Here is a 26525-nt window from a genome sequence, read left to right as displayed (position 1 = left end):
CCATATGAACGGCTAACGTGACTTTTTATTGCTATATCCAGTCAAACAGACCAACAATACAGTTTTCTGTTTGCTTGCCTGTTACGGACTTTTCCCAATCAGGAAGGTTCGGCAGCCAATAAAGAAAGTCACGAATCAGGACATTTAACCATTCAGACAAGCGTGAATGGAACTTTTTGCTGGTGTGGTGGAATTCACCCCCGAATATGTATACCAATATCTATTTTACATGTTCCATTACAAGTCCACAACTTCATGTAGCATCTCCTGTGTAGTAAAATATCCCACAGTGCTTTTCAAGAACTTTATCAAGCAAAATCTGACATTGCGTCAAAAGATAGGATGTGATCAAAAGCTTGGTCAGAGGTAGGTTTAAAGACACCTTAAAGGAAGAGGGAGAGGGGTTTACAGAGGAAATTCCAGAGCTTAGAAATGAAGACAGCCAGAAATGGGTGAGAGTTTAAAATCATGGTCAAGAATTGAAGGATCATGGAGGGTTATGAAGCTGGAGGTTACAGAAATTGGGTGGGGACAATGCCGAAGAATTTGGAAAGCCAGGACGAAAATTTTTAAATCACAAGTTTGTCAAACCAGGAGGCAATATCATTCAGCAAGCACAAGAGTGATGAGTAAACATGACTTGGGTGTAGATAAGCTATTTCCATTGGCCAACTCAAACTCCTCCACCAACCCCTCCAAGCTCACAAAGCTGCCCTCAATGAACAGATCCCCAAACCGCTCAATCCCCACACATTGCCACCTGCGAAACCCCTCCATCCAGCCCCCACCCTGGAACAAACTGGTGATTCCCGCAAATCGGTGCCCAAACCAAGGCCACCTCCAGCCTCAGGTGCTGCTCCCACTGTCCCCCCACACTCAGGGCCGCCACCACCACTGGGCTCGTGAAGTACCTGGCCGGCGAGAACGGCAAAGGTGCCATCAACACCGCCTCCAAACTCTTGTCTTTACAAGAGGCTGCCTCCATCAGCTCCCAGACTGACCCCTCCCCCACTACCGACTTCCTCACCATGGCTATATTCACCGCCCAATCGTAGCTCATTAAATTTGGAAGAGCTGACCCCCCCACCCGACCCTGCTCCAGCAGCACCTTCTTCACCCGCAGGGCTTTACCCGCCCAAGCAAACCCCCAAATCAGCACATTCACCTCCTGAAAAAAGCCTCAGGAATGAAGATTGGAAAATTGTGAAACGCAAAGAACCTCGGGAGAACGGTCTCCTTCACCGATTGCACCCGTCCCGTCAAGGACAGCGGGAGCACATCCGACCTCCAAAAATCCCCTTTCATCTGTTCTACCAAATCCCCCAGCCTCTTCTCCCCCCTCGCTTGAATCGGAAATACCTCGCTCTTCCCCATATTCAATTTGTACCCCGAGAACTGGCCAAATTCCTCCAAAATACTCAATTCCTCCAATACCTTCCCACGGGTTCAAAATATAAAGCAGCAAGTCGTCGGCGTACAATGACAGCCTATGCTCCACACCTCCCCCCCCCCAACTATCCACTGCCAGTCCCTTGATGCTCTCAGCACCATTGCCAATGGCTCTATAGCCAAGGCAAAGAGCAATAGGGAGAGTGGACATCCCTGTCTCTTCCCCCGATTCAGCCTGAAATACTCCAAGCTCACCCGGTTCGTTCACACACTTGCTACCATTGCCCGGTACAACAACCGGACCCAATCCACAAACCCTTGCCCAAACCGCCCCAGCACCTCCCACAGATGGATCCCACTCCACTCAGTCAAAGGCCTTTTCCGCATCCATGGCGACCACTTTGTCCCTCCTGGGGCATCATTATAACATTCAACAGCCGCCTGATGTTGGTTGACAGATGCCATCCCTCAACTAACCCAGTTTGGTCCTCCCCTTAACAAACCCCATCTGGTCCTCCCCTCTAATCCCGGGTACACAGTCTTCAATATTTGAGGCCAAGATCTTGGTCAGCAACTTAAGAGTCCACAGTTAACTGCAAAATTGGCCAGTCGGACCCACACTGCTCCGGATCCTTGTTCCTCTTCAAAATTAAGGAGATCAAGGTCTGCAATAACGTCCGGGGGGGGGGGGGGGGGGGGGGGGGGGGGGCCAAGGCTTTGACAAGAGTTATTGGACTCAAAACATTAGCTCTTTTCTCGCCCTACAGATGCTGCCAGACCTGCTGAGATTTTCCAGCATTTTCTCTTTCGTTTCACATGCTTAAAATACGCTGCACTCTGTATTCTTAGAGACTACAGATTTAACTTGCTGCCAGATTTCCCTACAGCAGTGTTTTTCAAACTTTTTCTCCGGGACCCACATTTGCCAACTTGCCGACCTTCGTGGCACACGCCATGTTCGCTTATCTTGAATGCAAAAAAGGGAACCTGCCATGTCCTCACAATCTCACTCCAATCAGGGTTCTCGGGAAGAGAAGGTAATGCGCATATCAGGTACAGACTTCAGCCACTTCCTTTGTGCTGTCTTCATCTTTGTGAGGACGGAAAATCCAACGTCGCACATGCACACAGAGATTTTACTCCAGAATGCGGACAGCCTCATGGGTGTTTGCCTTGTTTTTAATATGCTATCACAGGTCAGGTACAGCAGCGTAGTCTATTCATTTGGAGTCAGCTGTAAGCTAATAACGGACTCTGGGGTCTCAACTTCAAAAGGAATTTATCACCCATCACTTCTCTTTCAAAATTTGAAACTTCTCCTTTCAGTACTTCCCTACATATAAAACTCATGAGATTTATATCCTTCTTTGCATTAGCTCAACTGACAAAATCATACCTCAAGAAATCATCTTATGTTGCTTTGTTCCAGAGTTAATTTTCTTCTTTGTAGGCTGTTAACCAGCAGCCCTGGAGCTCTGTACATAACGCTAGCAATCGCTCTGTCCTGCCCTGGACTCTCCTGACAGCTCTCTCCAGCAGATTCACTTGCTAGATTCTGGCCAGTAGGTACACTGCCTATTTGTATCTCTGGTTGTCTCTTTCTTGTAAGAAAACAATTCACAGTCCTCCTGCCTGGCTTGTCAGTCGGTAGAAAATGGACGCTCTCCTCCTTGGTTCGGCATCACAAACACGTACATACAGGGCGGCTGACGTCAAGGGTACATGCAGGGCGTGTGATCTGCTGCCCTCTAGTGGCTCACTAAGAACCCAATTGCAGGGCTTCATGGATTAGGTTTCCCGCTGCCCTGGAGTTTGCATTCAAGCTTTGCCTTCCATGCAGTCTCTCAGGTACCCAGCCATGCCTTGCTTCACAGGTCTGTAGAAAGGAGTCACAACCCTCTGATGTTTGACATCTCACAAACCCATGTTACCCCAGGTCTGCACCTTGCAGCCTTGTCTTAGGAGACTCCTTTTCTTTGCCTTGGACTAGAAAGTATTCTTGAAACTTTCTTCTCTCCGGCGGTTTTGGGACTTTTCTGTTCTTTTGTTTGAGGCCTGTTCTCTGCAGTCCTTTTTCATGTCTTGCTGGAGAGAGACTCTACACCTCGGAGCATAATCACCAACTGAACCTCAAACTGCTTTTCGTTCCCCTGTGGCCTGTTGCTAGGCAACAGCTCAGTTTTTTTTATACTCTGTTTGCTTCAGAGTTGTAAAACTTAATTAAAATGCAGGCATCTTTTAAAGTGGAATTAAAACTGCAGTTTCCTTAATACTCCAGTGCAGAAATAAGTTTAAAATTAAATCCATATCTTATTCACAACAGCTACAAAAAACTTACTTAAACCTATCTCTCTTTGCGAACACACTGAGTAATAAAAATTGAAAATGAAAACAGAGGACCCAAAGAATGACAATCTGCAGCTGAGAAATCATTAGTAAGTCAAATTTTGGTGAGATCAAGTGCGGAAGACTGCAGACTCAATGGGAGATGTAATTTCTCTTTGTAAAAAAAAATCAATGAATGGCTGTTTTTATGTTCTAGGCAAAAGACACTCAGCCAACTAAATCCAGACAAGGCGGTACACCCAACACGCCAATGCATTTTTGTAGATTTCTCCAAATCATTTACAATATCCAACTTTAAAATTAAGTTAGACTTCCAGATTGTTTATTAGTTGCAAACAGAACTCAGGATTCAAAAACATTTTTCACCAGTGACAGAGGAATGCTCATCTGCTGCAGCTATAGCAGCTGATGTTGAAAATGGAGCTTTCACCTGCAACTGGGTGATACAGATTAACACGCACTGAAGTGGATTAGCATTTTCCAATTCCATAATTGTTCTTGCACCAGGTTCAAGTGTGCAAACTGTTCTTGCATCACTTCAAACGCCCAAGTATAGATGCTATCAGTCACCCTGCACACTAGAAAGGAAATGGTCGCCTCGAACAGACCAACTTCGGATCAGGCTTGGACAATTGCGAGCTTATGTATCTCACCATTAACATATTCCAAATTAACCAAGGAGCACCATTTACATTATTGCATCCCCAGTCGACAAGTCTCGAGCTAATCAATAAATTGCAACAGACACTCCATCACAACTGGATTATAATTCTTAGCTTCCATAGTTGAAGGCCTCATGAATGGCAGGCTTCAACTTTGTTTTGCTAGTGTACCTGCCTCCATCAGTAATGCTGCCTCCACGACACTTACAGACTCTGCTGCACCAAGCAGTGGAACTGCAGTGAGACCGCTGCCTGTATCACAATACGGAACTGGATGGCAATTTGGACAATTATTTCATCTTGTCCTCTCAAGACACAAACTTATCATTTTTTTTTGCAGAGCCAAATTTTAGAACTGACGTAGTAAAAATACTTAACCTATCCTGGCCCATTAATTCAGCTCAGTGGAGTTTCATCCAAGTCGGATGGACTGATAGCTCTACTTCCAGTCGAAGACTTGGTCACAATCAAGAATGCCACCATAGCAATAAGAAGGAACTGCAGACTTTTAAATGAGGGTATTAACTATAATTTTGTCTGCACGTTCTGGTTTTGGAGACAGAAATGACCCATGTTTCTATTCAAGAGATTCTTCCTAACATCCTGCTCATTATTTCTTCAACGAGTACTTCAAGAAAAAATAAAACAGCTCGTCACTCAAAATGGCTATTATTTCTTACTCATGAACAATCAACTGCATTTTAATGCAATTTACTTCATATGAAGTGTTTTGAGGGATACAATAAGGTTCTATATAAAGTCAGCATTTGACGATTTATTCCTTACCTACTGCAAGCATGGTCCATGAGCAGAGACATCGAGTCCAGAGTGCCATCTAGTTTTGTATTGTGATACAGGCAGCGGTCTCGCTGCAGTTCCACTGCTTGGCGCAGCAGAGTCTGTAAGCGTCGTGGAGGCAGCATCACTGATGGAGGCAGGTACACTAGTAAAACAAAATAATAATAATTATTGTTACTTTTTTGAACGACTGGAGCAATTCCATTCTAAAAAGAAGTCCATTCGACATGTCGACATGTACAATAATTTTATAGCTCGTTGGTTAAGTAAACAGAAGATAGTCACTTGGTAGTACATCAACTCGAATATTGCTGGAAAAAAATATTATTATTTTTTTTTAAAATTCTAAACTTATTCAAATGGTTACAAAACAAAAAGTCCAGGGAACGTACTCCCCACCACACGATTTTAGTTTGCACAGATTTTCCCCCATTTTCACTACCACCCCCTCAAACATGGCCGCAAACATCCCCCACCTTGCCTCAAAGCCCTCCGTTGAACCCCTCAGTTCATATTTAATCATTTCCAGATGGAGAAAGTCATACAAGTCTCCGAGTCAGGCCACCACCCCCGACGGTGATGCCGACCGCCATTCCAACAAGATCCTTCGCCGAGCAACCAGAGGGGCAAAGGCCACGGCATCAGCCTTCCTCTCCTCCATCAGCTCCGGCTTCTCTGATATAGAACAAAGAACACCTACAGTTGTGGACAGGGCCCTCAACAGTGTGCGGTCCATCTCCTGCGCCACTACCCTCGCCCCCTCCACTCCATCCCAGAACAAGGATAGAGTCCCCCTCGTTCTCACATTTCATCCCACCAGTCTCTGTATGCAAAGCATAATCCTCCGCCATTTTCGCCAACTCCAGCGTCATGCCACCACCAAACACATCTTTCCTTCACTCCCTCTGTCAGCATTCCGCAGAGACCGTTCCCTCCGAGACAATCTAGTCCACTCCTCCATCGCCCATGGCACCTTCCCATGCAATCGCAGAAGGTGTAACACCTGCCCCTTTACCTCTTCCATGCTGAACATCCCAGGCCCAAAACACTCATTCCAGGTTAAGCAGCGTTTCACTTGCATCTCTTCCAATTTGGTCTACTGCATTCGCTGCTCCCAATGTGGTCTCCTCTATATCGGAGAGACCAAACCCAGACTGGGTGATCGCTTTGCTGAGCACCTTCGGTCTGTGCGCATTCAGGACCCTGACCTCCCTGTTGCTTGCCATTTTAACAAAAGACCTTGCTCCCATGCCCACATGTCTGTTTTTGGCCTGCTGAAATGTTCCAGTGAAGCGCAAAGCAAACTGGAGGAACAACATCTCATCTTCCGGTTAGGCACACTACAGCCTTCCGGCCTGAACATCGAATTCAACAACTTCAGATGATCAGCTCTACCCCACACTGACCCATTTGCTTTCATTTTATTTCAATTGTCTTTTACCATTTCTTTCTTTCTTAATATACATTTAAATTCCCCCTCCCCCAATCTTATCCATCTTTCCTTCACCTTTCTCCTCTTTGCTCCCCTTCCCCTCCCCCACATCTACAGTTCATCCTCTGATGTTAGTTTCCCTGCTGTTTGACCTTTCACATCTTTTGTCCTCTCTGGGGACTGCCATTAGCACTCTTTCCCCATGGTTTCTGTGGCCATTAGCACCCGGTTTCCCTGAGTTTCTGTGGCTATGACTCATCTTTCATTCTCACTCCACAGTATAAATATTTCCCACTTTCTCTGTCTGTTAGCTTTGACAAAGAGTCATCGGACTCGAAACGTTAGCTCGTTTCTCTCCCTGCAGATGCTGCCAGACTTGCTGAGATTTTCCAGCATTTTCTCTTTGGTTTCAGATTTCAGCATCCACAGTAATTTGCTTTTGAACAAAGAACAATGCAGGACAGGAACAGGCCCTTCGACCCTCCAAGCCGGTACCGGTCATGATACCAACCGTGGCCAAAACCCTCAGCACTTCCTTGTGACGTATCCCTCTATACCCATCCTATCCATGTCAAGATGCCTTTGAATGCCGTTATTGTATCTGCTTCCACACCCTCCCCAGGCAACACGTTCCAGGCACTCACCACACTCTGCGTACAAAATATGCCTTACACATCTCCTCTAAACTTTGCCCCACGGACCTTAAACCTATGCCCCCTGGTGACTGACCCCTCAAGCCTGGGAAAGAATGCCTGCCCATCCACTCCATCCATGCCCCTCAATCTTGTAGACCTCTATCAGGTCACCCCTCAACCTCCGACTTTCTAATGAAAACAGTCAAGAGTCTATTCAGCCTCTCCACAAAACTAGCACCCTCCAGTGCAGGCAACATCCTGGTAAACCTCCTCTGCACCCTCTCCAAAGCCTCCACATCCTTCTGGTAGTGTGGAGACCAGAATTGTGAGCAATATTCTAAGTGCGGCCGTACCAAGGATCAATACAACTGTAGCATGCCTTGCCAATTTTTATACTCAATGCCCCGTCCAATGAAGGCAAGCATTCTGTATGGTTTCTTGACTACATTGTCCACTTGTGTTGCCACCTTCAAAGATCTGTGTATTCCCAGATCTCTCTGACTTTCTATAATCTTAATTGCATTTACGGTATATTACCCCTCTATGTTAGACCTACCAAAATACATTACCTAACATTTGTCTGGACTAAACTCCATTTGCCATTCCTCTGCCCAAGGCTCCAACCTATCCATGTCCTGCTGTATCTTCTGACAATTCACCAACCTTGGTGTCATCCTCGAACTTAATCAGACTGGCTACATTTTCCTCCAAATCATTTATGTACACTACAAACAACAGAGGCCCAGGCACTGATCCCTGTGGCACATCACCAGTCACAATCTTCTATTTAGAAAAACGCCCTTCTACTGCTACCCTTTGCCTTCTGCAACCTAGCCAGTTCTGTATCCATCATACCACCTCACCTCTGATCCCATGTGACTTCACCTTTTGTACCAGTCTGCCATGAGGCACCTTGTCAAAGGCCATGTATACAGCTCAAAAAACGTGATTAAATTAGTACGGCACGACCTCCCCTTCACAAAACCATGCTGTCTATCGCTTATGAGTCCATTTGTTTCCAAATGGGTATAAATCTTCCCGATGTGAGGCCTATAGTTTCCAGGATTATCCCTGCTACCTTTATTAAACAGCGGTACCACATTAGCGATTCTCCAGTCCTCTGGGATCTCACCTTTAGCCAATCAGGATACAAAGATGTCAGTCAAAGCCCCAGCAATTTAATCCTTTGCTCCCTCAGTATTCTGGGATAAATCCCATTTGGCCCAGGAGACTCATCTACCTTAATATCTTTTAAACGACCCAATACCACCTCCTTTTTGATGTTAACATGATCCAGACTGTCCACACACCCTCCCCAAGAATCAACTTCCACAAAGTCCCTTTCTTTAGTGAACACTGATGCAAAGTACTCATTTAGTACCTCACCCATTTCCTCTGGCTCAACACAGATTCCCCCCATTCCCTGCACTGTCCTTAAGTGGTCCAATCTTTTCCCTGGCCACTCTCTTGCTTTTTACAAATGAATAAAAAGCTTTGGGATTCACATTAATCCTACTTGCCAAGGACTTTTCATGACCCCCTCCTAATTTCCTGCTTCAGTACCTTCCTACTTTCTTTATACTCAAGGGTTTTTGACTGTTCCCACCCTTCTAGACCGTACAAAAGACTCTTTTTTTCCTTTTTGACGAGGTTCACAATATTCATCGTCATCCAAGGCTCCCTAAACCTCCCATATCTATCCTTCATTCGCTCAGGAACGTGACTTTCCTGAATCCTAATCAACTGTTGCTTCAAAGACTCCCACATGTCCAATGTTGATTTATTATCCAACCACCGCACCCAATCTAAATTCTTCAATTCCTGTCTAATGTTATCGTAATTTGCCGTTCCCCAGTTTAGCACCTTAACACGAGGGTTACCCTCATCCCTGTCCAAAAATACCCTAAAACTTACGGAATTGTGATCACTACCCCCAAAATGTTCCCCATCTGAAACCTCAACCACCTGTCCAGTCTCATTCCCCAATACCAGATCCAATACTGCCCCATCCTTGGTTGGACTATCTACATATTGCATCAAGGCGGCTTCCTGGACACACCTTACAAACTCTGCCCCATCCAAACCCCTAGCACTAAGTAAGTATCAGTCAATATAGGGGAAATTATCACAACCCTGTTACTTTTGCACCTTTCCAAAATCTCTCTACCTATCTGTTCCTCTGTCTCTTGCTGGCAGTTAGGGGGTCTGTAATAAACACCCAACATTGCGATTGCCCCCTTCCTCTTTCTAAGCTCTACCCAGATTGCCTCATTGTATGAGCCCTCCAAGATGTCCTCCCGGAGTACGGCTATAATATTCTCCTTAACCAGTAATGCTACTCCCCCACCCCTTTTACATCGCCCTATATCTCTCCTGAAGCATCTATACCCTCCAATGCTGCTCTTTCTTTAACCATGTTTCTATGAGAGCCACAATATCGTAATTCCAAGTACTAATAAGTGCTCTAAGTTCATCTGCCTTACCCGCTAAACTTCTGGCATTGAAACAAATACACTTCAAACCACTATGTTTGAGCAGAGATCCCAAATATCGCCACCATATGGTCTGGCCACCGCTTCACTCACCCGATGAAGGAGCTACACTCTGAAAGCTAGTGATTCCAAATAAACCTGTTGGACTATAACCTAGTGTTGTAAGACTTCTTACAATAATAATGCAAGTTTGGCAACGCCAACCCCCCCCCCCCCCCCCCCCATCTGCCTCTAACAGGGTGCTCTCTACCCATGGCACCTTTCCCGCCCACACAAACTCTGAAATAATCGTATCCAGCTTCCGGAGGAAGGTCTTGGATTGGATTTGTTTATTTTAAATATATTTTATTGAAATTTTTTTCCCTGAGCAACATTTTTCCCGCTTACAAAACAAGCGAAACGATAACAGTAACAAAACAGAAATTTTTAAACTTTTTAATAATAATAATAGTAGTAATAATATACAAGTAACAAAACCTCGTACTCTATTGCCCTATACTCAACTGCCTCCCCGCCCCCCCCCTCCCCCCTGGGTTGCTGCTGCTGGTCATCCGTCTTCCCTCTAACGTTCCCCTAGGTAGTCGAGAAATGGCTGCCACCGCCTGGTGAACCCTTGAGCCGATCCTCTCAGGGCAAACTTTATCTGCTCCAGTTTAATTAACCCCGCCATATCGTTTACCCAGGCCTCCAGTCCGGGGGGTTTCGCCTCCTTCCACATGAGTAGGATCCTGCGCCGGGCTACGAGGGACGCAAAGGCCACGACATCGGCCTCTTTCGCCTCCTGCACTCCCGGCTCTTCCGCAACTTCAAATAGAGCTAACCCCCAGCCTGGTTTGACCCGGGCCTTCACCACCTGCGAAATCACTTCCGTCACTCCCTTCCAATACCCTTCCAGTGCCGGGCACGCCCAAAACATATGTGCATGGTTTGCCGGGCTCCCGCCACACCTCCCACATTTGTCCTCCACTCCAAAGAACCTGCTCAATCTTGCCCCCGTTATGTGTGCTCTATGTAGCACCTTAAATTGAATCAGGCTAAGCCTGGCGCATGAGGAAGAGGAATTTACCCTGCTTAGGGCATCAGCCCACATACCCTCCTCTATCTCCTCCCCTAATTCTTCTTCCCACTTTCTTTTTAGTTCGCCCACCGACTCCTCCCCCTCTTCCCTCATCTCACTATAAATCTCTGACACCTTACCCTCTCCGACCCACACCCCTGAAAGCACCCTGTCCTGTATCCCGTGTGTCGGGAGCCGCGGAAATTCCCTCACGTGTTGTCTAGTAAACGCCCTCAACCTGCATATATCGCAAGAAATTTCCCCGGGGTAACTTATACTTTTCCTCCAGTGCTCCCAAGCTCGCAAAAGTCCCATCTATGAATAAATCTCCCACCTTCCTAATTCCCAACTGGTACCAGCTCTGAAATCCTCCATCCATTCTTCCTGGGGCGAACCTATGGTTGTTCCTGATAGGGGACCCCACCAGGGCTCCCCGCACCCCTCTCTGTCGCCTCCACTGTCCCCATATGTTCAGTGTTGCCGCCACCACCGGGTTCGTGGTGTACTTTTTCGGTGAGAACGGTAGCGGCGCCGTCACCAGCGCCTCTAGACTCGTCCCTTTACAGGACCTTCTATTCCAGCCTTTTCCACGCCGCTCCCTCACCCTCCATCATCCATCAACGTATCATTGCCACATTGGCGGCCCAATAATAATCTCCCAAGTTCGGTAGTGCCAGTCCTCCTCTGTCCCTACTGCGCTGCAGGAACCCCCGCCTTACTCTTGGAACTTTCCCTGCCCACACAAAGCTCGTAATGCTCCTATCTATTTTATTAAAAAAGGTCCTGGTGATTAAAATAGGGAGACATTGAAATACAAATAAGAACCTCGGGAGGACCATCATCTTAATTGCCCGCACCCTGCCCGCCAGCGATAAAGGCTGCATGTCCCACCTCTTAAAGTCCTCCTCCATTTGTTCTACCAGCCGTGTCAGATTAAGTCTGTGCAAGGTTCCCCAGCTCCTAGCGATCTGAATCCCCAAGTATCGGAAGTTTCTTTCCACTTTCCTTAGCGGTAAGCCTTCTATCTCTCTACTCTGGTCCCCTGGATGTATCACATATAATTCACTCTTCCCCATGTTTAACCTATACCCCGAAAATTCCCCGAACCTCCTCAAGATTCGCATAACCTCTATCATCCCCCCCCCCGCTGGGTCTGACATGTATAGCAATAGGTCATCCGCGTATAACGAAACTCGATGTTCTTCTCCCCCTCTAGTCACCCCTCTCCATTTCCTGGAGTCTCTCAACGCCATGGCCCGAGGTTCAATTGCCAGCGCAAACAACAATGGAGACAGCGGGCATCCCGGTCTTGTTCCCCTATATAATCGGAAATACTCCGATCTATGTCGACCTGTAACTACGCTTGCCGTTGGTGCCCCATAAAGTAGTCTAACCCAGCGAATAAATCCGTTCCCAAACCCAAACCTCCTTAACACTTCCCATAAATACTCCCACTCCACCCTATCAAATGCCTTCTCTGCGTCCATTGCCGCCACTATCTCTGCGTCCCCCTCCACTGAGGGCATCATTATCACCCCTAATAGCCGTCGCACGTTAACATTCAATTGTCTCCCTTTTACGAACCCTGTCTGGTCTTCGTGCACCACCCCTGGGACACAGTCCTCTATCCTCGATGCCAGCACCTTTGCTAGCAGTTTGGCGTCCACATTCAATCGTGAAATAGGTCTATAGGACCCACACTGCATCGTATCTTTGTCCCTCTTCAAGATTAGCGATATCGTCGCCTCCGACATTGTCGGGGGTAGTGTCCCCCCTTCCCTGGCCTCATTGAACGTCCTCGCCAACAACGGGGCCAACAAGTCCACATATTTTCTGTAGAATTCCACCGGGAACCCGTCTGGCCCCGGGGCCTTCCCTGCTTGCATGCTTCCCAGTCCCTTAATAACCTCGTCCACCTCAATCGGCGCCCCCAGGCCTGCACCCGCCTGCTCCTCCACTTTCGGGAACCTCAACTGGTCCAGGAACTGCCGCATCCCCTCCTCTCCCTCTGGGGGCTGAGACCTATACAGTTCTTCATAAAAGGTCTTAAACATCTCATTTATCTTTCCTGCCCTTCGCACGGTGTCTCCCCTTTCATCCCTAATTCCTCCTATCTCCCTCGCTGCTGCCCTCTTTCGCAGTTGGTGCGCCAACAGGCGACTAGCCTTTTCCCCATATTCATACCTCCTCCCCTGTGCCTTCCTCCACAGAACCTCCGCCTTTCTGGTGGTCAGAAGGTCAAACTCGGTCTGGAGTCGTCTCCTCTCCCTGTACAGCTCCTCCTCAGGGGTCTCTGCAAATTCCCTGTCCACCCTTAAAATCTCCCCCAGTAATCTATCCCTTTCCTTGGCCTCTGTTTTCCTTTTGTGGGCCCCAATAGAAATCAGCTCTCCTCTGACCACCGCTTTTAGTGCTTCCCAGACCACTCCCACAGGGACCTCGCCGTCGTCATTGACCTCTAGGTATCTCTTGATACACCCCCTCACTCTTGCACACACTCCCTCATCCGCCATCAGTCCCACATCTAATCGCCAGAGTGTTCTCTGCTCCCTGTCCTCTCCTACTTCCAGGTCCACCCAATGTGGGGCATGATCCGAAACCGCTATGGCTGAGTATTCAGCTTCTTCCACCCTAGAGATCAACGACCTTCCTAGAACAAAAAAATCTATCCGGGAGTACACTTTATGGACGTGGGAGAAGGAATACTCCCTAGCCCTGGGTCTAAGAAATCGCCATGGATCCACTCCCCCCATTTGGTTCATAAACCCCTTAAGTACCTTGACCGCTGCCGGCCTTCTTCCAGTCCTTGAGCTGGATCTATCTAGCCCCGGGTCCAGCACCGTATTGAAGTCCCCTCCTAAAATCAAATTTCCTGCCTCCAGGTCCGGAATACGCCCCAGCATCCGTCTCATGAACCCCGCATCGTCCCAATTTGGGGCATACACATTAACCAACACGACCTCCATTCCCTCCAGCCTACCACTCACCATTACATATCTACCTCCACTATCTGCTACGATGTTCTTTGCTTCAAATGCTACCCGTTTCCCCACCAAAATGGCCACCCCTCTGTTCTTTGCGTCCAGTCCTGAGTGGAACACCTGTCCCACCCATCCTTTCCTTAGCCTAACTTGGTCCGCCACCTTTAGGTGCGTCTCTTGGAGCATAACCACGTCTGCCCTAGTCCTTTCAAATGCGCGAGCGCTTGGGGCCTTTTTATCGGCCCATTCAGGCCTCTCACGTTCCACGTGATCAGCCTCACTGGGGGGCTACCTGCCCCCCTCCCGTGTCGACTAGCCATTACCTTCTCTAGGCCAGTCCCATATCCCGCCTCCGCGCTCCCGCTCGCTCCCCCAGCGTCGCATTCTGCCCCCGACCACCTTCTCTTTAGCCATTTCCTTTTGGATTTCTGCAGCAGCAACCCAGTTGTCAAACCCGCCCCCCCCCCCCCCCCCCCGCTAGATCCCTATCTAGCTTGATTGCTCCCCCCATATCACTTCCGTAAGTCAGCTGACTTCAACTGACCCCGGCTACTCCTGCTCGCTCCTCGGCCCACCCGGTGTGAGGGAACAGCCTTGCGCCTGTTTTCCCGCCTTATTCTTTCTGGCGCGGGAACATCCCTTTACCTGTCCCGCCTCTTATGGCGCAGCTCCCTTTCCCCTCCCCCTCTCCTTCCCCATTCTCTGACTATGTCCCGCCTCTCCCCCCTCACCGGCGCCCACATTCCCCCAGTGTCCCCCCCCTTCCCTGTTTACTTCTCGCTTAACTTTCACCATCCCATTAACAAAAACAATAATAACAACAATAACAGTTCCCTGCAGCATCAGTCCCTCAGTTCCGGTCCAGTTTCTCTTCATTGATGAAGGACCATGCTTCCTCCGCCGTCTCGAAATAATAGTGTCTCTCCTGATGCGTGACCCATAGGCTTGCCGGCTGCAGCATCCCAAACTTCACCTTCCTTTTGTGCAAAACCTCTTTGGCTCGGTTGAAGCTCGCCCTCCTTCTCGCCACCTCCGCACTCCAATCCTGGTAGATCCTTACCACCGCATTCTCCCAGCTGCTACCCCGCATCTTTTTGGCCCATCTCAGGACCTCTTCTCTGTCCTTAAGGCGGTAGAATCGCACGATTATCGCCCTCGGTGGTTCTCCCGCTTTTGGTCTTCTCGCCGGGATCCGATTTGCCCACTCCACCTCCATGGGGCCCGCAGGGGCCTCAGCACCCATCAGTGAGCTCAGCATCTTACTTGCGTACGCTCCACAGTCCACTCCTTCCACACCCTCCGGGAGACCTAGTACCCTAAGGTTCTTCCTTCGCGCTCCATTTTCAAGGGCCTCAATCCTGACAGCACACTTTTTATGAAGTGCCTCGTGCGTCTGAGTCTTGACCGCCAGGCCCAGGACCTCGTCCTCAATACCTGACACCTTCTGCTCCACCACGCGAAGTTCCGTCTCCTGGGTCTTTAAAGTCTCCTTAAGCCCCTCAATTGCCTGTAACAACGGAGTCATTACCTCCTTCTTCAGCAGGTCCACGCACCGTCTCACCACCTCGTCCTGCTCAGGTCCCCATGTCACCTGTGGTTTCTCCGCCGCCATTTTGTTTCACTCCCTCTCTCTCTCTCTCTCTGATCTTCTGGCTGCAGATTCTTCGGGCTGCAGCCGCCGGCGCGGTTTTTCCCTCCGTCTTTCAGGGGGGACTCCCTTCCCTCACGCCTCGCACCGGGTTTTACGGCCGTCCAAGTCCCCGTTGGGGCTCTTAAAAGAGCCCGAAGTTCCGTCGGAGCTGGAGCCGCCGAAACGTGCGGCTAGCTCATCCCTGCCGCAACCGGAAGTCCGGATTGGATTCGTTTATTGATACGTGTACCGAGGTACAGTGAACAGTATTTTTCTGCGAGCAGCTCAACAGATCATTAAGTACATGGGAAGAAAAGAAAATACATAATAGGGCAACACAAGATATACGATGTAACTACATAAGCACTGGCATCAGATGAAGCATACACGGTGTAGTGTTAATGAGATCAGTCCATAAGAGGGTCACTTAGGAGTCCGGTGACAGTGGGGAAGAAGCTGTTTTTTAGTCTGTTCATGTGTGTTCTCAGACTTCTGCATCTCCTGCCCGATGGAAGAAGTTGGAAGAGTGAGTAAGCCGGGTGGGAGGGATCTTTGATTATACTGCCCGCTTTCCCCAGGCAGCGGGAGGTGTAGATGGAGTCGATGGATGGGAGGCAGGTTCATGTGATGGACTGGGCGGTGTTCACGACTCTCTGAAGTTTCTTGCGGTCCTGGGCCGAGCAGTTGCCGTACCAGGCTGTGATGCAGCCCGACAGGATGCTTTCTATGGTGCATCTGCAAAAGTTGGTAAGGGTTAATGTGGACGTGCCGAATTTCCTTAGTTTCCTGAGGAAGTATAGGCGCTGTTGTCCTTTCTTGGTGGTAGCGTCGACGTGGGTGAACCAGAACAGATTTTGAGATGTGCACCCCTAGGAATTTGAAACTGCTAACCATCTCCACCTCGGCCCCGTTGATGCTGACAGGGGTGTGTACAGTACTTTGCTTCCTGAAGTCAATTACCAGCTCTTTAGTTTTGCTAGCACTGAGGGAGAGATTGTTGTCGCTACACCACTCCACTAGGTTCTCTATCTCCCGCCTGTATATGGACTCGTCGTTATTCGAGATCCGGCCCACTATGGTCGTATCGTCAGCAAATTTGTAGATGGCGTTGGAACCAAGTTTTGCCACGCAGTCATGTGTGTACAGCGAGTAGAGTAGGGGCTAAGTACGCAGCCTTGCGGGGCCCCGGTGTTGAGGACTATTGTGGAGGAGGTGTTGTTGTTCATTCTTACTGATTGTGGTCTAATTGCGTACAAAAATCGGAATATGCGTAAGAACCTTGACAAGACATTCACCTTCACCACTTGGACCCTCCCTGCCAGAGTCAGGTGCAGTGTATCCCAACTCTTAAGATCCTCCCTCCCCTCCTCCACCAGCTTTGTTAAATTCCATTTATGCAACACCGCCCACTCTCCCGTTACCGGTCTCTGGCTACTTTGAATGAAAGCCCCTCCGAGATTGGCTCTTCGACCCAATTCGTTTACCGGGAACACTTCACTTTTCCCTCCTTCCAACTTGTATCCGGAGAACTCCCCAAAGCTCCCTCATGGGTCCATAATCCTCCCCATGCTCTCCAGTGGATCTGACACGTTCAGTAACAGGTCGTCCGCATATAGCGTCACCCGATGCTCCCTACTCCCCTCATAATCCCTCGTCACTTTGCCGACCCCGAGGGCCATTGTCAGAGGGTGCAACGACAGTGGACACCCCTGCCTTGTTCCCCTGTGTAACCCGAAGCTTCGTGAGAGTCCGTACACTTGCCACCGCTGCCGCATATAACAAGCGCACCCACGCCACAAACTTCGGCCCAAACCCGAACCCTCCCAGCGCCTCGAACAGGTACTGCCACTCCACCCAGTCAAATGCCTTCTCTGCATCCATGGACACCACCACCTCTGGTACCCATCCCCCCATTGGAAGCATAACCTTCCATCAGTACCGCCACCAACTAAAACCAGCACTTTGACTCCTATATTTAACAGCGATAGGGGCCTGCACAACTCGCATTCTAACAGGTCCTTCCCTCTTCTTTGGTGTCACTGTGATCATTGCATGCAGTCCCTCCTTCTCTAGCGCCTCGCTAAACACCCCCAGCAGATGCGGTGCCAGTTCCAACATGAACTCCTTATAAAATTCCGCCGGGTAACCATCCGGCCCCGGGGCCTTTCCCGACTTTATATCCCTTAAACTGTCAAAATACCTCCCTCAGCCCCGAAGGCTCCTCTAGCGCTTGCCTCTTCTCTTCCTCCAGCTGCGGGAACTCCAGCCATCCAAAAACCGTCCCATGTCCCCATCTTCACCCCCCCGGGTTCGCCCTGTACACAGTTGCTCATGGCAGCACAGTGGTTAGCACTGTTGCTTCACAGCGCCAGGGTCCCAGGTTCGATTTCCGGCTTGGGTCACTGTCTGGGCGGAGTCTGCACATTCTCCTCGTCTCTGCGTGGGTTTCCTCCGGGTGCTCCGGTTTCCTCCCACAAGTCCCGAAAGACGTGCTGTTAGGTAACTTGGACATTCTGAATTCTCCCTCTGTGACCCGAACAGGCGCTGGAATGTGGCGACTAGGGGCTTTCCAGTAACTTCATTGCAGTGTTAATGTAAGCCTACTTGTGACAATAAAGATTATTATTCTTCAAACGTCTCATTTTTTCTTCCCCGGCTCCGACACCACCTCCCCGGTCTCAATATTTTCCTGGACGCAGCCTGTCTTCGCAGTTGGCGTGCCAACATTCAACTGGTCTTCTCTCCGTACTCGTACTGCACCCTCCTTGCCCTACACAGCTGCCAATCGCCCTACCTGTCGTCAACCTGTAGCTTTTTCCATCTCGTCAATCCATCAGTGGTGAGTGCCCTCAAATAATCCGTCTACTTCGACTATCTCGTACGCCTCTCTCCTTTTCCTATCCTCATATGCCTTAAATGAGATAATATTCCCTCGGACCACCGTGTTCAGTGCCTCCCGAAATGTGGCTGCCGACACCTCCCCGTTCTGGTTCAACTCTACACAATCGTTAATCACCGACCATAATTAGAGGGGGCAATGGAGGCGTAAGCCCCCGGTATGGCTTATAACATGGAACATAAACGTTAATCACCGACCGCACTATTTCACAGAACCCTCTGCCTGCCAACAACCTCAAATCAGGCCTCCACTCCGGCCTCTGCTCCCGTCCCGATCTAAGCCGAACATCCAACCAGTGGGCCGCATGGTCCGAAATTACTATCCCCGCGTACTCTGCCCTGTCCATCCCTACCAACACTTCACAGCTAACCACAAAAGTCAATTCTGGAGTATATCCTGTAAGCATGAGAAAGAGGAATACTCCCTCCCCCCCGGGTTCTTAAAATACCACAGGTCCAACATGCCAATCTTTTCCGTGAACATTTTCAGCTCCTTTGCCATTCGAATCCGGATCCTTCCATAAGACCCAAGACATAGGAGCAGAATTATGCCACTCGGCCCATCTAGTCTGCTCCACCATTCAATCATGACTGATATTTTCTCATCCCCAGTCTCCTGCCTTCTCCCCATAACCCCAGATTCATCAAGAACCTATCTATCTTGATCTATCTATCTTCCCATTGACCTGGGGCTCGACCTGTCCACCTTCAGCTATGGAACACAATTAAAGTCTCCTCCCTCGCTGCCAGCAACCCCCTCATAAACCCTACATTGTCCCAATTCTGTGCATATACATTCACCTACACCATTGACGTCCCCTCCAATACGCTGCTCACCATCACGTTTCCTCCCCGGGTCCCTCACTTGCTTCGCACATTCAAACCCCGTCTTCTTGCTCATCAAGATGGCCACCCCCCTCGACATGGAGTCAAAACCCGAGTAAATACCTGACCCACCCATCCCTTTCTCAACCTAATCTGGTCCTTCACGCGGTGGTATGTCTCCTGCAGAAAGACCACCCCGCCTTTAAATTCTCGATGTGCATGAAGACTCAAGATAGTTTCACCGGCCCATTGAGCTCTCGCATGTTCCATGTTATAAGCCATACCGGGAGCTTACGCCTCCATCCACCCCACCTGCCAGGCAACTCCTGCGCAAAGGCTCCTCCTACTGACCATCCACCCTCATCTCTTTGTTCCATTCAGAAGGCTCCCACAAAGACGCATCCCAAGTCACAGTACGCCGCCACCGAATAAACAGAAAAAAGACCGCCACAGGCAGCCAGGGCACAGGGGCGACGGCCGGCCGTCCCCTTACAAACCTTTCACTCCTGATACCCACTATCGAGCCAAGAAAAGAAAAACCCTTCACCTGGGAGGAAAATAACCCCCCCGCTCATTATTACCTTTTCAAATTGTGTGTGGGGAGGGGGGGACTGAAGTGACATCACCGAAAAGCTGTGACCTGAGTGACTGGTTGGGAATCTACACTAAATTTAAAAAATTAAGCATTGGTAAACTAATTAAACATAATTACTTAATTATAATTTAGAGGGGTATCTAAGCCAGAGATCGGAGAGTACTGTATTTAGCTTTCACATTTATAGTAGAAATCTAGTGCTAGGAAACAGATAGTTAACAGTAACTTTTAAATTTAAAAAAAACTTTTTTAACTTTAATTTACTAATTAATTGACGCAATGTCAGTTAGAGGGGTGCAGTGCTCTGACTGAGATGTGGCAGGTATGGGAGGCTTCCAGCGTCCCGGATGGCTTCATCTGCAGAAAGTGCACCCAACTGGAGCTCCTCACAGACCGCATGGTTCGGTTGGAGCAGCAATGGGATGCACTTAGGAGCATGCAGGTGGCGGAAAGCGTCATAGATAGCAGTTATATAAATGTGGTCACACCCAAGGTGCAGGCAGAGAAATGGGTGACCACCAGAAAGGGCAGGCAGTCAGTGCAGGAATCCCCTGTGGTTATCCCCCTCTCGAACAGGTATACCCCTTTGGATACTGTCGGGGGGGATAGCCTATCAGGGGAAAACAGCAGCAGCCAGAGCAGTGGCACCACGGCTGGCTCTGATGTTCAGAAGGGAGGGTCAAAGCGCAGAAGAGCATTAGTAATAGGGGACTCTATAGTCAGGGGCACAGATAGGCGCTTCTGTGGACGTGAAGGAGACTCCAGGATGGTATGTTGCCTCCCTGGTGCTAGGGTCCAGGATGTCTCCGAACAGGTAGAGGGCATCCAGAAGGGGGTGGGCAAACAGGCAGAGGTCGTTGTACATATTGGTACTGACATAGGCAGGAAGGGGCATGAGGTCCTGCAGCAGGAGTTCAGGGAGCTAGGCAGAAAGATAAAAGACAGGACCTCTAGGGTTGTAATCTCGGGATTACTCCCTGTGCCACGTGCTAGTGAGGCTAGAAATAGGAAGATAGAGCAGCTAAACACGTGGCTAAACAGCTGGTGTAGGAGGGAGGGTTTCCGTTATCTGGACCACTGGGAGCTCTTCCGGGGCAGGTGTGACCTATATAAGGACGGGTTGCATCTAAACTGGAGAGGCATAAATATCCTGGCCGCGAGATTTGCTAGTGTCACACGGGAGGGTTTAAACTGGTATGGCAGTGGGGTGGGCACGGGAGCTTGGATTAGTATTTGGAACTATGATGTTGTTGCCATTACAGAGACCTGGTTGAGGGAAGGGCAGGATTGGCAGCTAAACGGTCCAGGAATTAGATGTTTCAGGTGGGATAGAGGGGGATGTAAAAGGGGTGGCGGAGTTGCGCTACTGGTTAGGGAGGATATCACAGCTGTACCACGGGAGGACACCTCAGAGGGCAGTGAGGCTATATGGGTAGAGATCAGGAATAAGAAGGGTGCAGTCACAATGTTGGGGGTTTAGTACAGGCCTCCCAACAGCCAGCGGGAGTTAGAGGAGCAGATAGGTAGGCAGATTTTGGAAAAGAGTAAAAACAACTGGGTTGTGGTGATGGGAGACTTCAACTTCCCCAATATTGACTGGGACTCACTTAGTGCCAGGGGCTTAGACGGGGCGGAGTTTGTAAGGAGCATCCAGGAGGGCTTCTTAAAACAATATGTAGACAGCCCAACTAGGGAAGGGGCGGTACTGGACCTGGTAGTGGGGAATGAGCCCGGCCAGGTGGTAGAAGTTTCAGTAGGGGAGCATTTCGGGAACAGTGACCACAATTCAGTAAGTTTTAAAGTGCTGGTGGACAAGGATAAGAGTGGTCCGAGGGAATGTGTTAAATTGGGGGAAGGCTAATTATAACAATATTAGGCGGGAACTGAAGAACCTAGATTGGGGGGGGGATGTTTGAGGGTAAATCAACATCTGACATGTGGGAGGCTTTCAAGTGTCAGTTGAAAGGAATTCAGGACCAGCATGTTCCTGTGAGGAAGAAGGATAAACACGGCAATTTTCGGGAACCTTGGATAACGAGAGATATTGTAGGCCTCGTCAAAAAGAAAAAGGAGGCATTTGTCAGGGCTAAAAGGCTGGGAACAGACGAAGCCTGTGTGGAATATAAGGAAAGTAGGAAGGAACTTAAGCAAGGAGTCAGGAGGGCTAGAAAGGGTCACGAAAAGTCATTGGCAAATAGGGTTAAGGAAAATCCCAAGGCTCTTTACACGTACATAAAAAGCAAGAGGGTAGCCAGGGAAAGGGTTGGCACACTGAAGGATAGGCAAGGGAATCCGTGTGTGGAGCCAGAGGAAATGGGCGAGGTACTAAATGAATATTTTGCATCAGTATTCAACAAAGAGAAGGAATTGGTAGATGTTGAGTCTGGAGAAGGGTGTGTAGATAGCCTGGGTCACATTGAGATCCAAAAAGACGAGGTGTTGGGCGTCTTGAAAAATATTACGGTGGATAAGTCCCCAGGGCCTGATGGGATCTACCCCAGAATACTGAAGGAGGCTAGAGAGGAAATTGCTGACGCTTGACAGAAATCTTTGGATCCTCACTGTCCCGGAGGACTGGAGAATAGCCAATGTTGTTCCTCTGTTTAAGAAGGGTAGCAAGGATAATCCAGGGTACTACAGGCCGGTGAGCCTTACGTCAGTGGTAGGGAAATTACTGGAGAGAATTCTTTGAGACAGGATCTACTCCCATTTGGAAGCAAATAGACGTATTAGTGAGAGGCAGCATGGTTTTGTGAAGGGGAGGTCGTGTCTCACTAACTTGATAAGAGTTTTTCGAGGAGGTCACAAAGATGATTGATGCAGGTAGGGCAGTGGATGTTGTCTATATGGACTTCAGTAAGGCCTTTGACAAGGTCCCTCATGGTAGACTAGTACAAAAGGTGAAGTCACACGGGATCAGGGGTGAGCTGGCAAGGTGGATACAGAACTGGCAAGGTCATAGAAGGCAGAGAGTAGCAATGGAAGGATGCTTTTTTAATTGGAGGACTGTGACTAATGGTGTTCCGTAGGGATCAGTGCTGGGACCGTTGCGGTTTGTAGTATATATAAATGATTTGGGGGAAAATGTAACTGGTCTGATTAGTAAGTTTGCAGACGACACAAAGGTTGGTGGAATTGCGGATAGCGATGAGGACTGTCAGATGATACAGCAGAATTTAGATTGTTTGGAGACTTGGGCGGAGAGATGGCGGATGGAGTTTAATTCAGACAAATGTGAGGTAATGCATTTTGGAAGGTCTAATGCAGGTAGGGAATATACAGTGAATGGTAGAACCCTCAAGAGTATTGAAAGTCAGAGAGATCTAGGTGTACAGGTTCACAGGTCACTGAAAGGGGCAACACAGGTGGAGAAGGTAGTCAAGAAGGCATACGGCATGCTTGACTTCAATAGCCGGGGCATTGAGTATAAGAATTGGCAAGTCATGTTGCAGCTGTATAGAACCTTAGTTAGGCCACACTTGGAGTATAGTGTTCAATTCTGGTCACCACACTGCCAGAAGGACGTGGAGGCTTTAGAGAGGGTGCAGAATAGATTTACCAGAATGTTGCCTGGTGTGGAGGGCATTAGGAGTGGTTGAATAAACTTGATTTGTTCTCACTGGAACGAAGGAGGTTGAGGGGAGACCTGATAGAGGTATATAAAATCATGAGGGGCATAGACAGAGTGGATAGTCAGAGGCTTTTCCCCAGGGTACAGGGGTAAATTACTAGGAGGCATAGGTTTAAGGTGAGAGGGGCAAGGTTTAGAGTAGATGTACGAGGCAAGTTTTTTTTACACAGAGGGTAGTGGGTGCCTGGAACTCGCTACCGGAGGAGGTGGTGGAAGCAGGGACGACAGTGACATTTAAGGGGCATCTTGACAAATACATGAATAGGATGGAAAGAGAGGGATACGGACCCAGGAAGTGTAGAAGATTGTAGTTTAGTCGGGCAGCATGGTCGGCGCGGTCTTGGAGGGCCGAAGAGCCTGTTCCTGTGCTGTACTTTTCTTTGTTCTTTGTTGTTCTCACTCTACCCGTTTCTTCCGTTACTCCAAAGTGCAGGCACCTCCGTCTCGCAAAGAAGTTCAGCTCTTCCCCAGTTTGTGTTCTTAAATAAAGTCATTGGCCGCTTCTGGGATCTCAAAATAGTATTCCCAGCCCTCATAAGTCGCCCAGCTTTGCCGGGTAGAGCACCCCGGATCTGACCTGCCGTCGATATAGCACCGCAGTTCGCAGTTAGGAAGGAAAATGCAATGTTAGCATTCATTTTGAGAGGGCTTTGTTGAACCATGCACTCCGTTTTGCCAGTTCAGCTCCAAAGTCCAGGTATAGTCGGACCTTGCTCCCCTCCCATTCACAATTCCGCTTCTCCTTGGCCCACTGCAGGATCTTCTCTTTTTCCACTAACTTGTGGAGTCTTACATCACCGCCCGTGGCGTTCCCCAGCTCTTGGCTTCTGCCTCAGATACCCGTGCACTCTATCCACCTCCGGGGCCTTGTCCAGCACCCCTGCCAGCATCCTCGAGACATACCTCGTAGCACTCGCGCCTTCCACTCCTTCAGGTAGACCGATGATGCGCAGGTTCTGCCTTCTCGACCTGTTCTTTTGCTCTTCCACCTTTGCTCTCAGCGTCTTGCAACGGTTTCCTAAGAGCCCCACCTCCGCTTCCAATGCCACCACAGGATCGCTGTGGTCCAACATCACCCTCTCCATCTCGCGGATCTGCAACCGGTGCCTCCAAACATTTTTTGACCATTTCCATCGAGCCCTTCAGGGGTGCCACACAGCCCCTTCGATAGCTTTAGATCTGTCCTCCTGCATCTCTTTCCTTTGTTGACTGAACTCTTCCCTGATGAAAGCAATCAACTGTTCCACCTGGGGCTTTCCAACCTGAACTGGCCCTTCCCCCTCCGCCATCTTTCCAATGACTGGATTTGATTCATTATTTGTCACGTATACTGAGGTACAGTGAAAAGTATTGTTCTGCGTACAGTTCCAGGCAGATAATTTCATACATTAAAAAAACATTTACACAATGTAAATACATAAGACACAGGCATCGGGTGAAGCTACTCAGTCGAGAAGGTGTGTGAAGAGATCCGATCAATCCATAAGAGGGTCATTGAGGAGTCTGCTAACAGCGGGGAAGGAGGTGTTTTTGAATCTGTTTGTGCGTGTTCTCAGACTTTTGTATCTCCTGCCCGTTGGAAGAAGTTGGAAGAGTAAATAAGCCGGGTGGGAGGGGTCTTTGATTACCCGGTCCGACTTCCAAAACAGCGGGAGGTGTAGACAGAGCCTACGGATGGGAGTCTGGTTCGTGTGATGGACTGGGCAGTGTTTTCACGATTCTCCGTAGTTTCTTCCGGTCTTGGGCCGAGCAGCTGCCATACCAGGCCGTGATATAGCCAGATAAGATGCTTTATATGGTGCACCTGTAAAAGTTAAGAGTCAATGTGGACATGCCAGATTTCGAGCATGGTTGATGTTTCTCATCCCCATTCTCCTACCTGCTTCCTGTAACCCAGTCCCCTTATTAATCAACAACCTATTTATCCCAGTCTTAAATACACTCAGTGACTTGGCCTCCACAGCCTTCTGCAGCAATGAGTTCCATAATTCACCACCCTCTCTGGTTGAAGAAATTCCTCCTCATCTCGGTTTTAAAGGATCGGCCCTTCAGTCTGAGGCTGTGCCATCAGGTTCTAGTTTCTCCTACTTGTGGAAACATCTTCTCCACAGCCACTCTATCTAGGTCTCTCAGTATTCTAGAAGTTTAAACAAGATCCCCCCACCCATCCTTCTCAACTGCACTGAGTACAGACCCAAAGTCCTCAACCGCTCCTCACATGGCAAGCCTTCTTCCCAGGGATCGTTCTTATGAACCTCCTCTGGACCCTATCCCAAGGCCAGCACATCCTTCCTTCCCAAAACTGCTTACAATATTCCAAATGGGGTCTGACCAGAGCCTTATACCATTTCAGCAGTATACCCTTGCGGTTGTATTCTAGCCCTCTCAAAATGAATGATAACATTGCATTTTTCTTCCTAACTGCCAACTGAACATTAACCTTAAGAAAATCCTGAAAGCCCAAGTCCTTTTGTGCTTCTGATTTCAGAAGCCTTTTCCCATTTAGAAAATAGTCTATACCTCTATTCTTTGCGCCACCAAAGTACATAACCTCACACTTTTCCACATTGTATTCCATCTATCACTTCTTTGCCCACTCTCCTACAGCCTCCCCACTTCCTCAACACTACCTGTCCCTCTACATATCTTTGCATCATCTCCAAGATTCTTTTGTGGGCAGCACGGTAGCATAGTGGTTAGCATAATTGCTTCACAGCTCCAGGGTCCCAGGTTCGATTCCCGGCTTGGGTCACTGTCTGTGCGGAGTCTGCACGTTCTCCCCGTGTGTGCGTGGGTTTCCTCCGGGTGCTCCGGTTTCCTCCCACAGTCCAAAGACGGGCAGGTTAGGTGGATTGGCCATGCTAAATTGCCCTTAGTGTCCAAAATTGGCCTTAGGGTTGGTTGAGTGGGGTTACTGGGTTATGGGGATAGGGTGGTGTGGGCCTCGGGTAGGGTGCTCTTTCCAAGAGCCGGTGCAGACTCAATGGGCCGAATGGCCTCCTTCTGCACTGTAAATTCTATGATTCTATGATTCTTATTTTTATTTGTTCATGGGGCGTGGACATCGCAGGCTATGCCAGCATTTATTGTCCATCCCTAATTGCCCTTGAGGGGCAGTTGAGAGTCAATCACATTGCTGTGGATCTGGAGTCAC

The 26525-nt window shown here is 48.9% G+C and overlaps 1 protein-coding gene across 5 annotated transcripts in view; it reads right to left on the bottom strand.

The window, feature by feature from the left end:
• LOC140411199 (WD repeat-containing protein 26) overlaps positions 1–26525 on the bottom strand; it is a 365602-nt gene that overhangs the window by 104610 nt on the left and 234467 nt on the right. For all 5 annotated transcript variants that reach the window (XM_072500288.1, XM_072500289.1, XM_072500290.1 and 2 more), the window contains exon 6: positions 5184–5340. In XM_072500288.1, coding sequence (XP_072356389.1) covers positions 5184–5340 — 157 coding nt within the window. The remainder of the gene's footprint in view (positions 1–5183; positions 5341–26525) is intronic.

This window comes from Scyliorhinus torazame, chromosome 4 (genome assembly GCF_047496885.1).
Source record: "Scyliorhinus torazame isolate Kashiwa2021f chromosome 4, sScyTor2.1, whole genome shotgun sequence".
Taxonomy (NCBI): domain Eukaryota; kingdom Metazoa; phylum Chordata; class Chondrichthyes; order Carcharhiniformes; family Scyliorhinidae; genus Scyliorhinus; species Scyliorhinus torazame.
The sequence above is the reverse complement of the archived record's forward strand: the minus strand, read 5'-3'. Positions and strand labels throughout refer to the sequence as shown.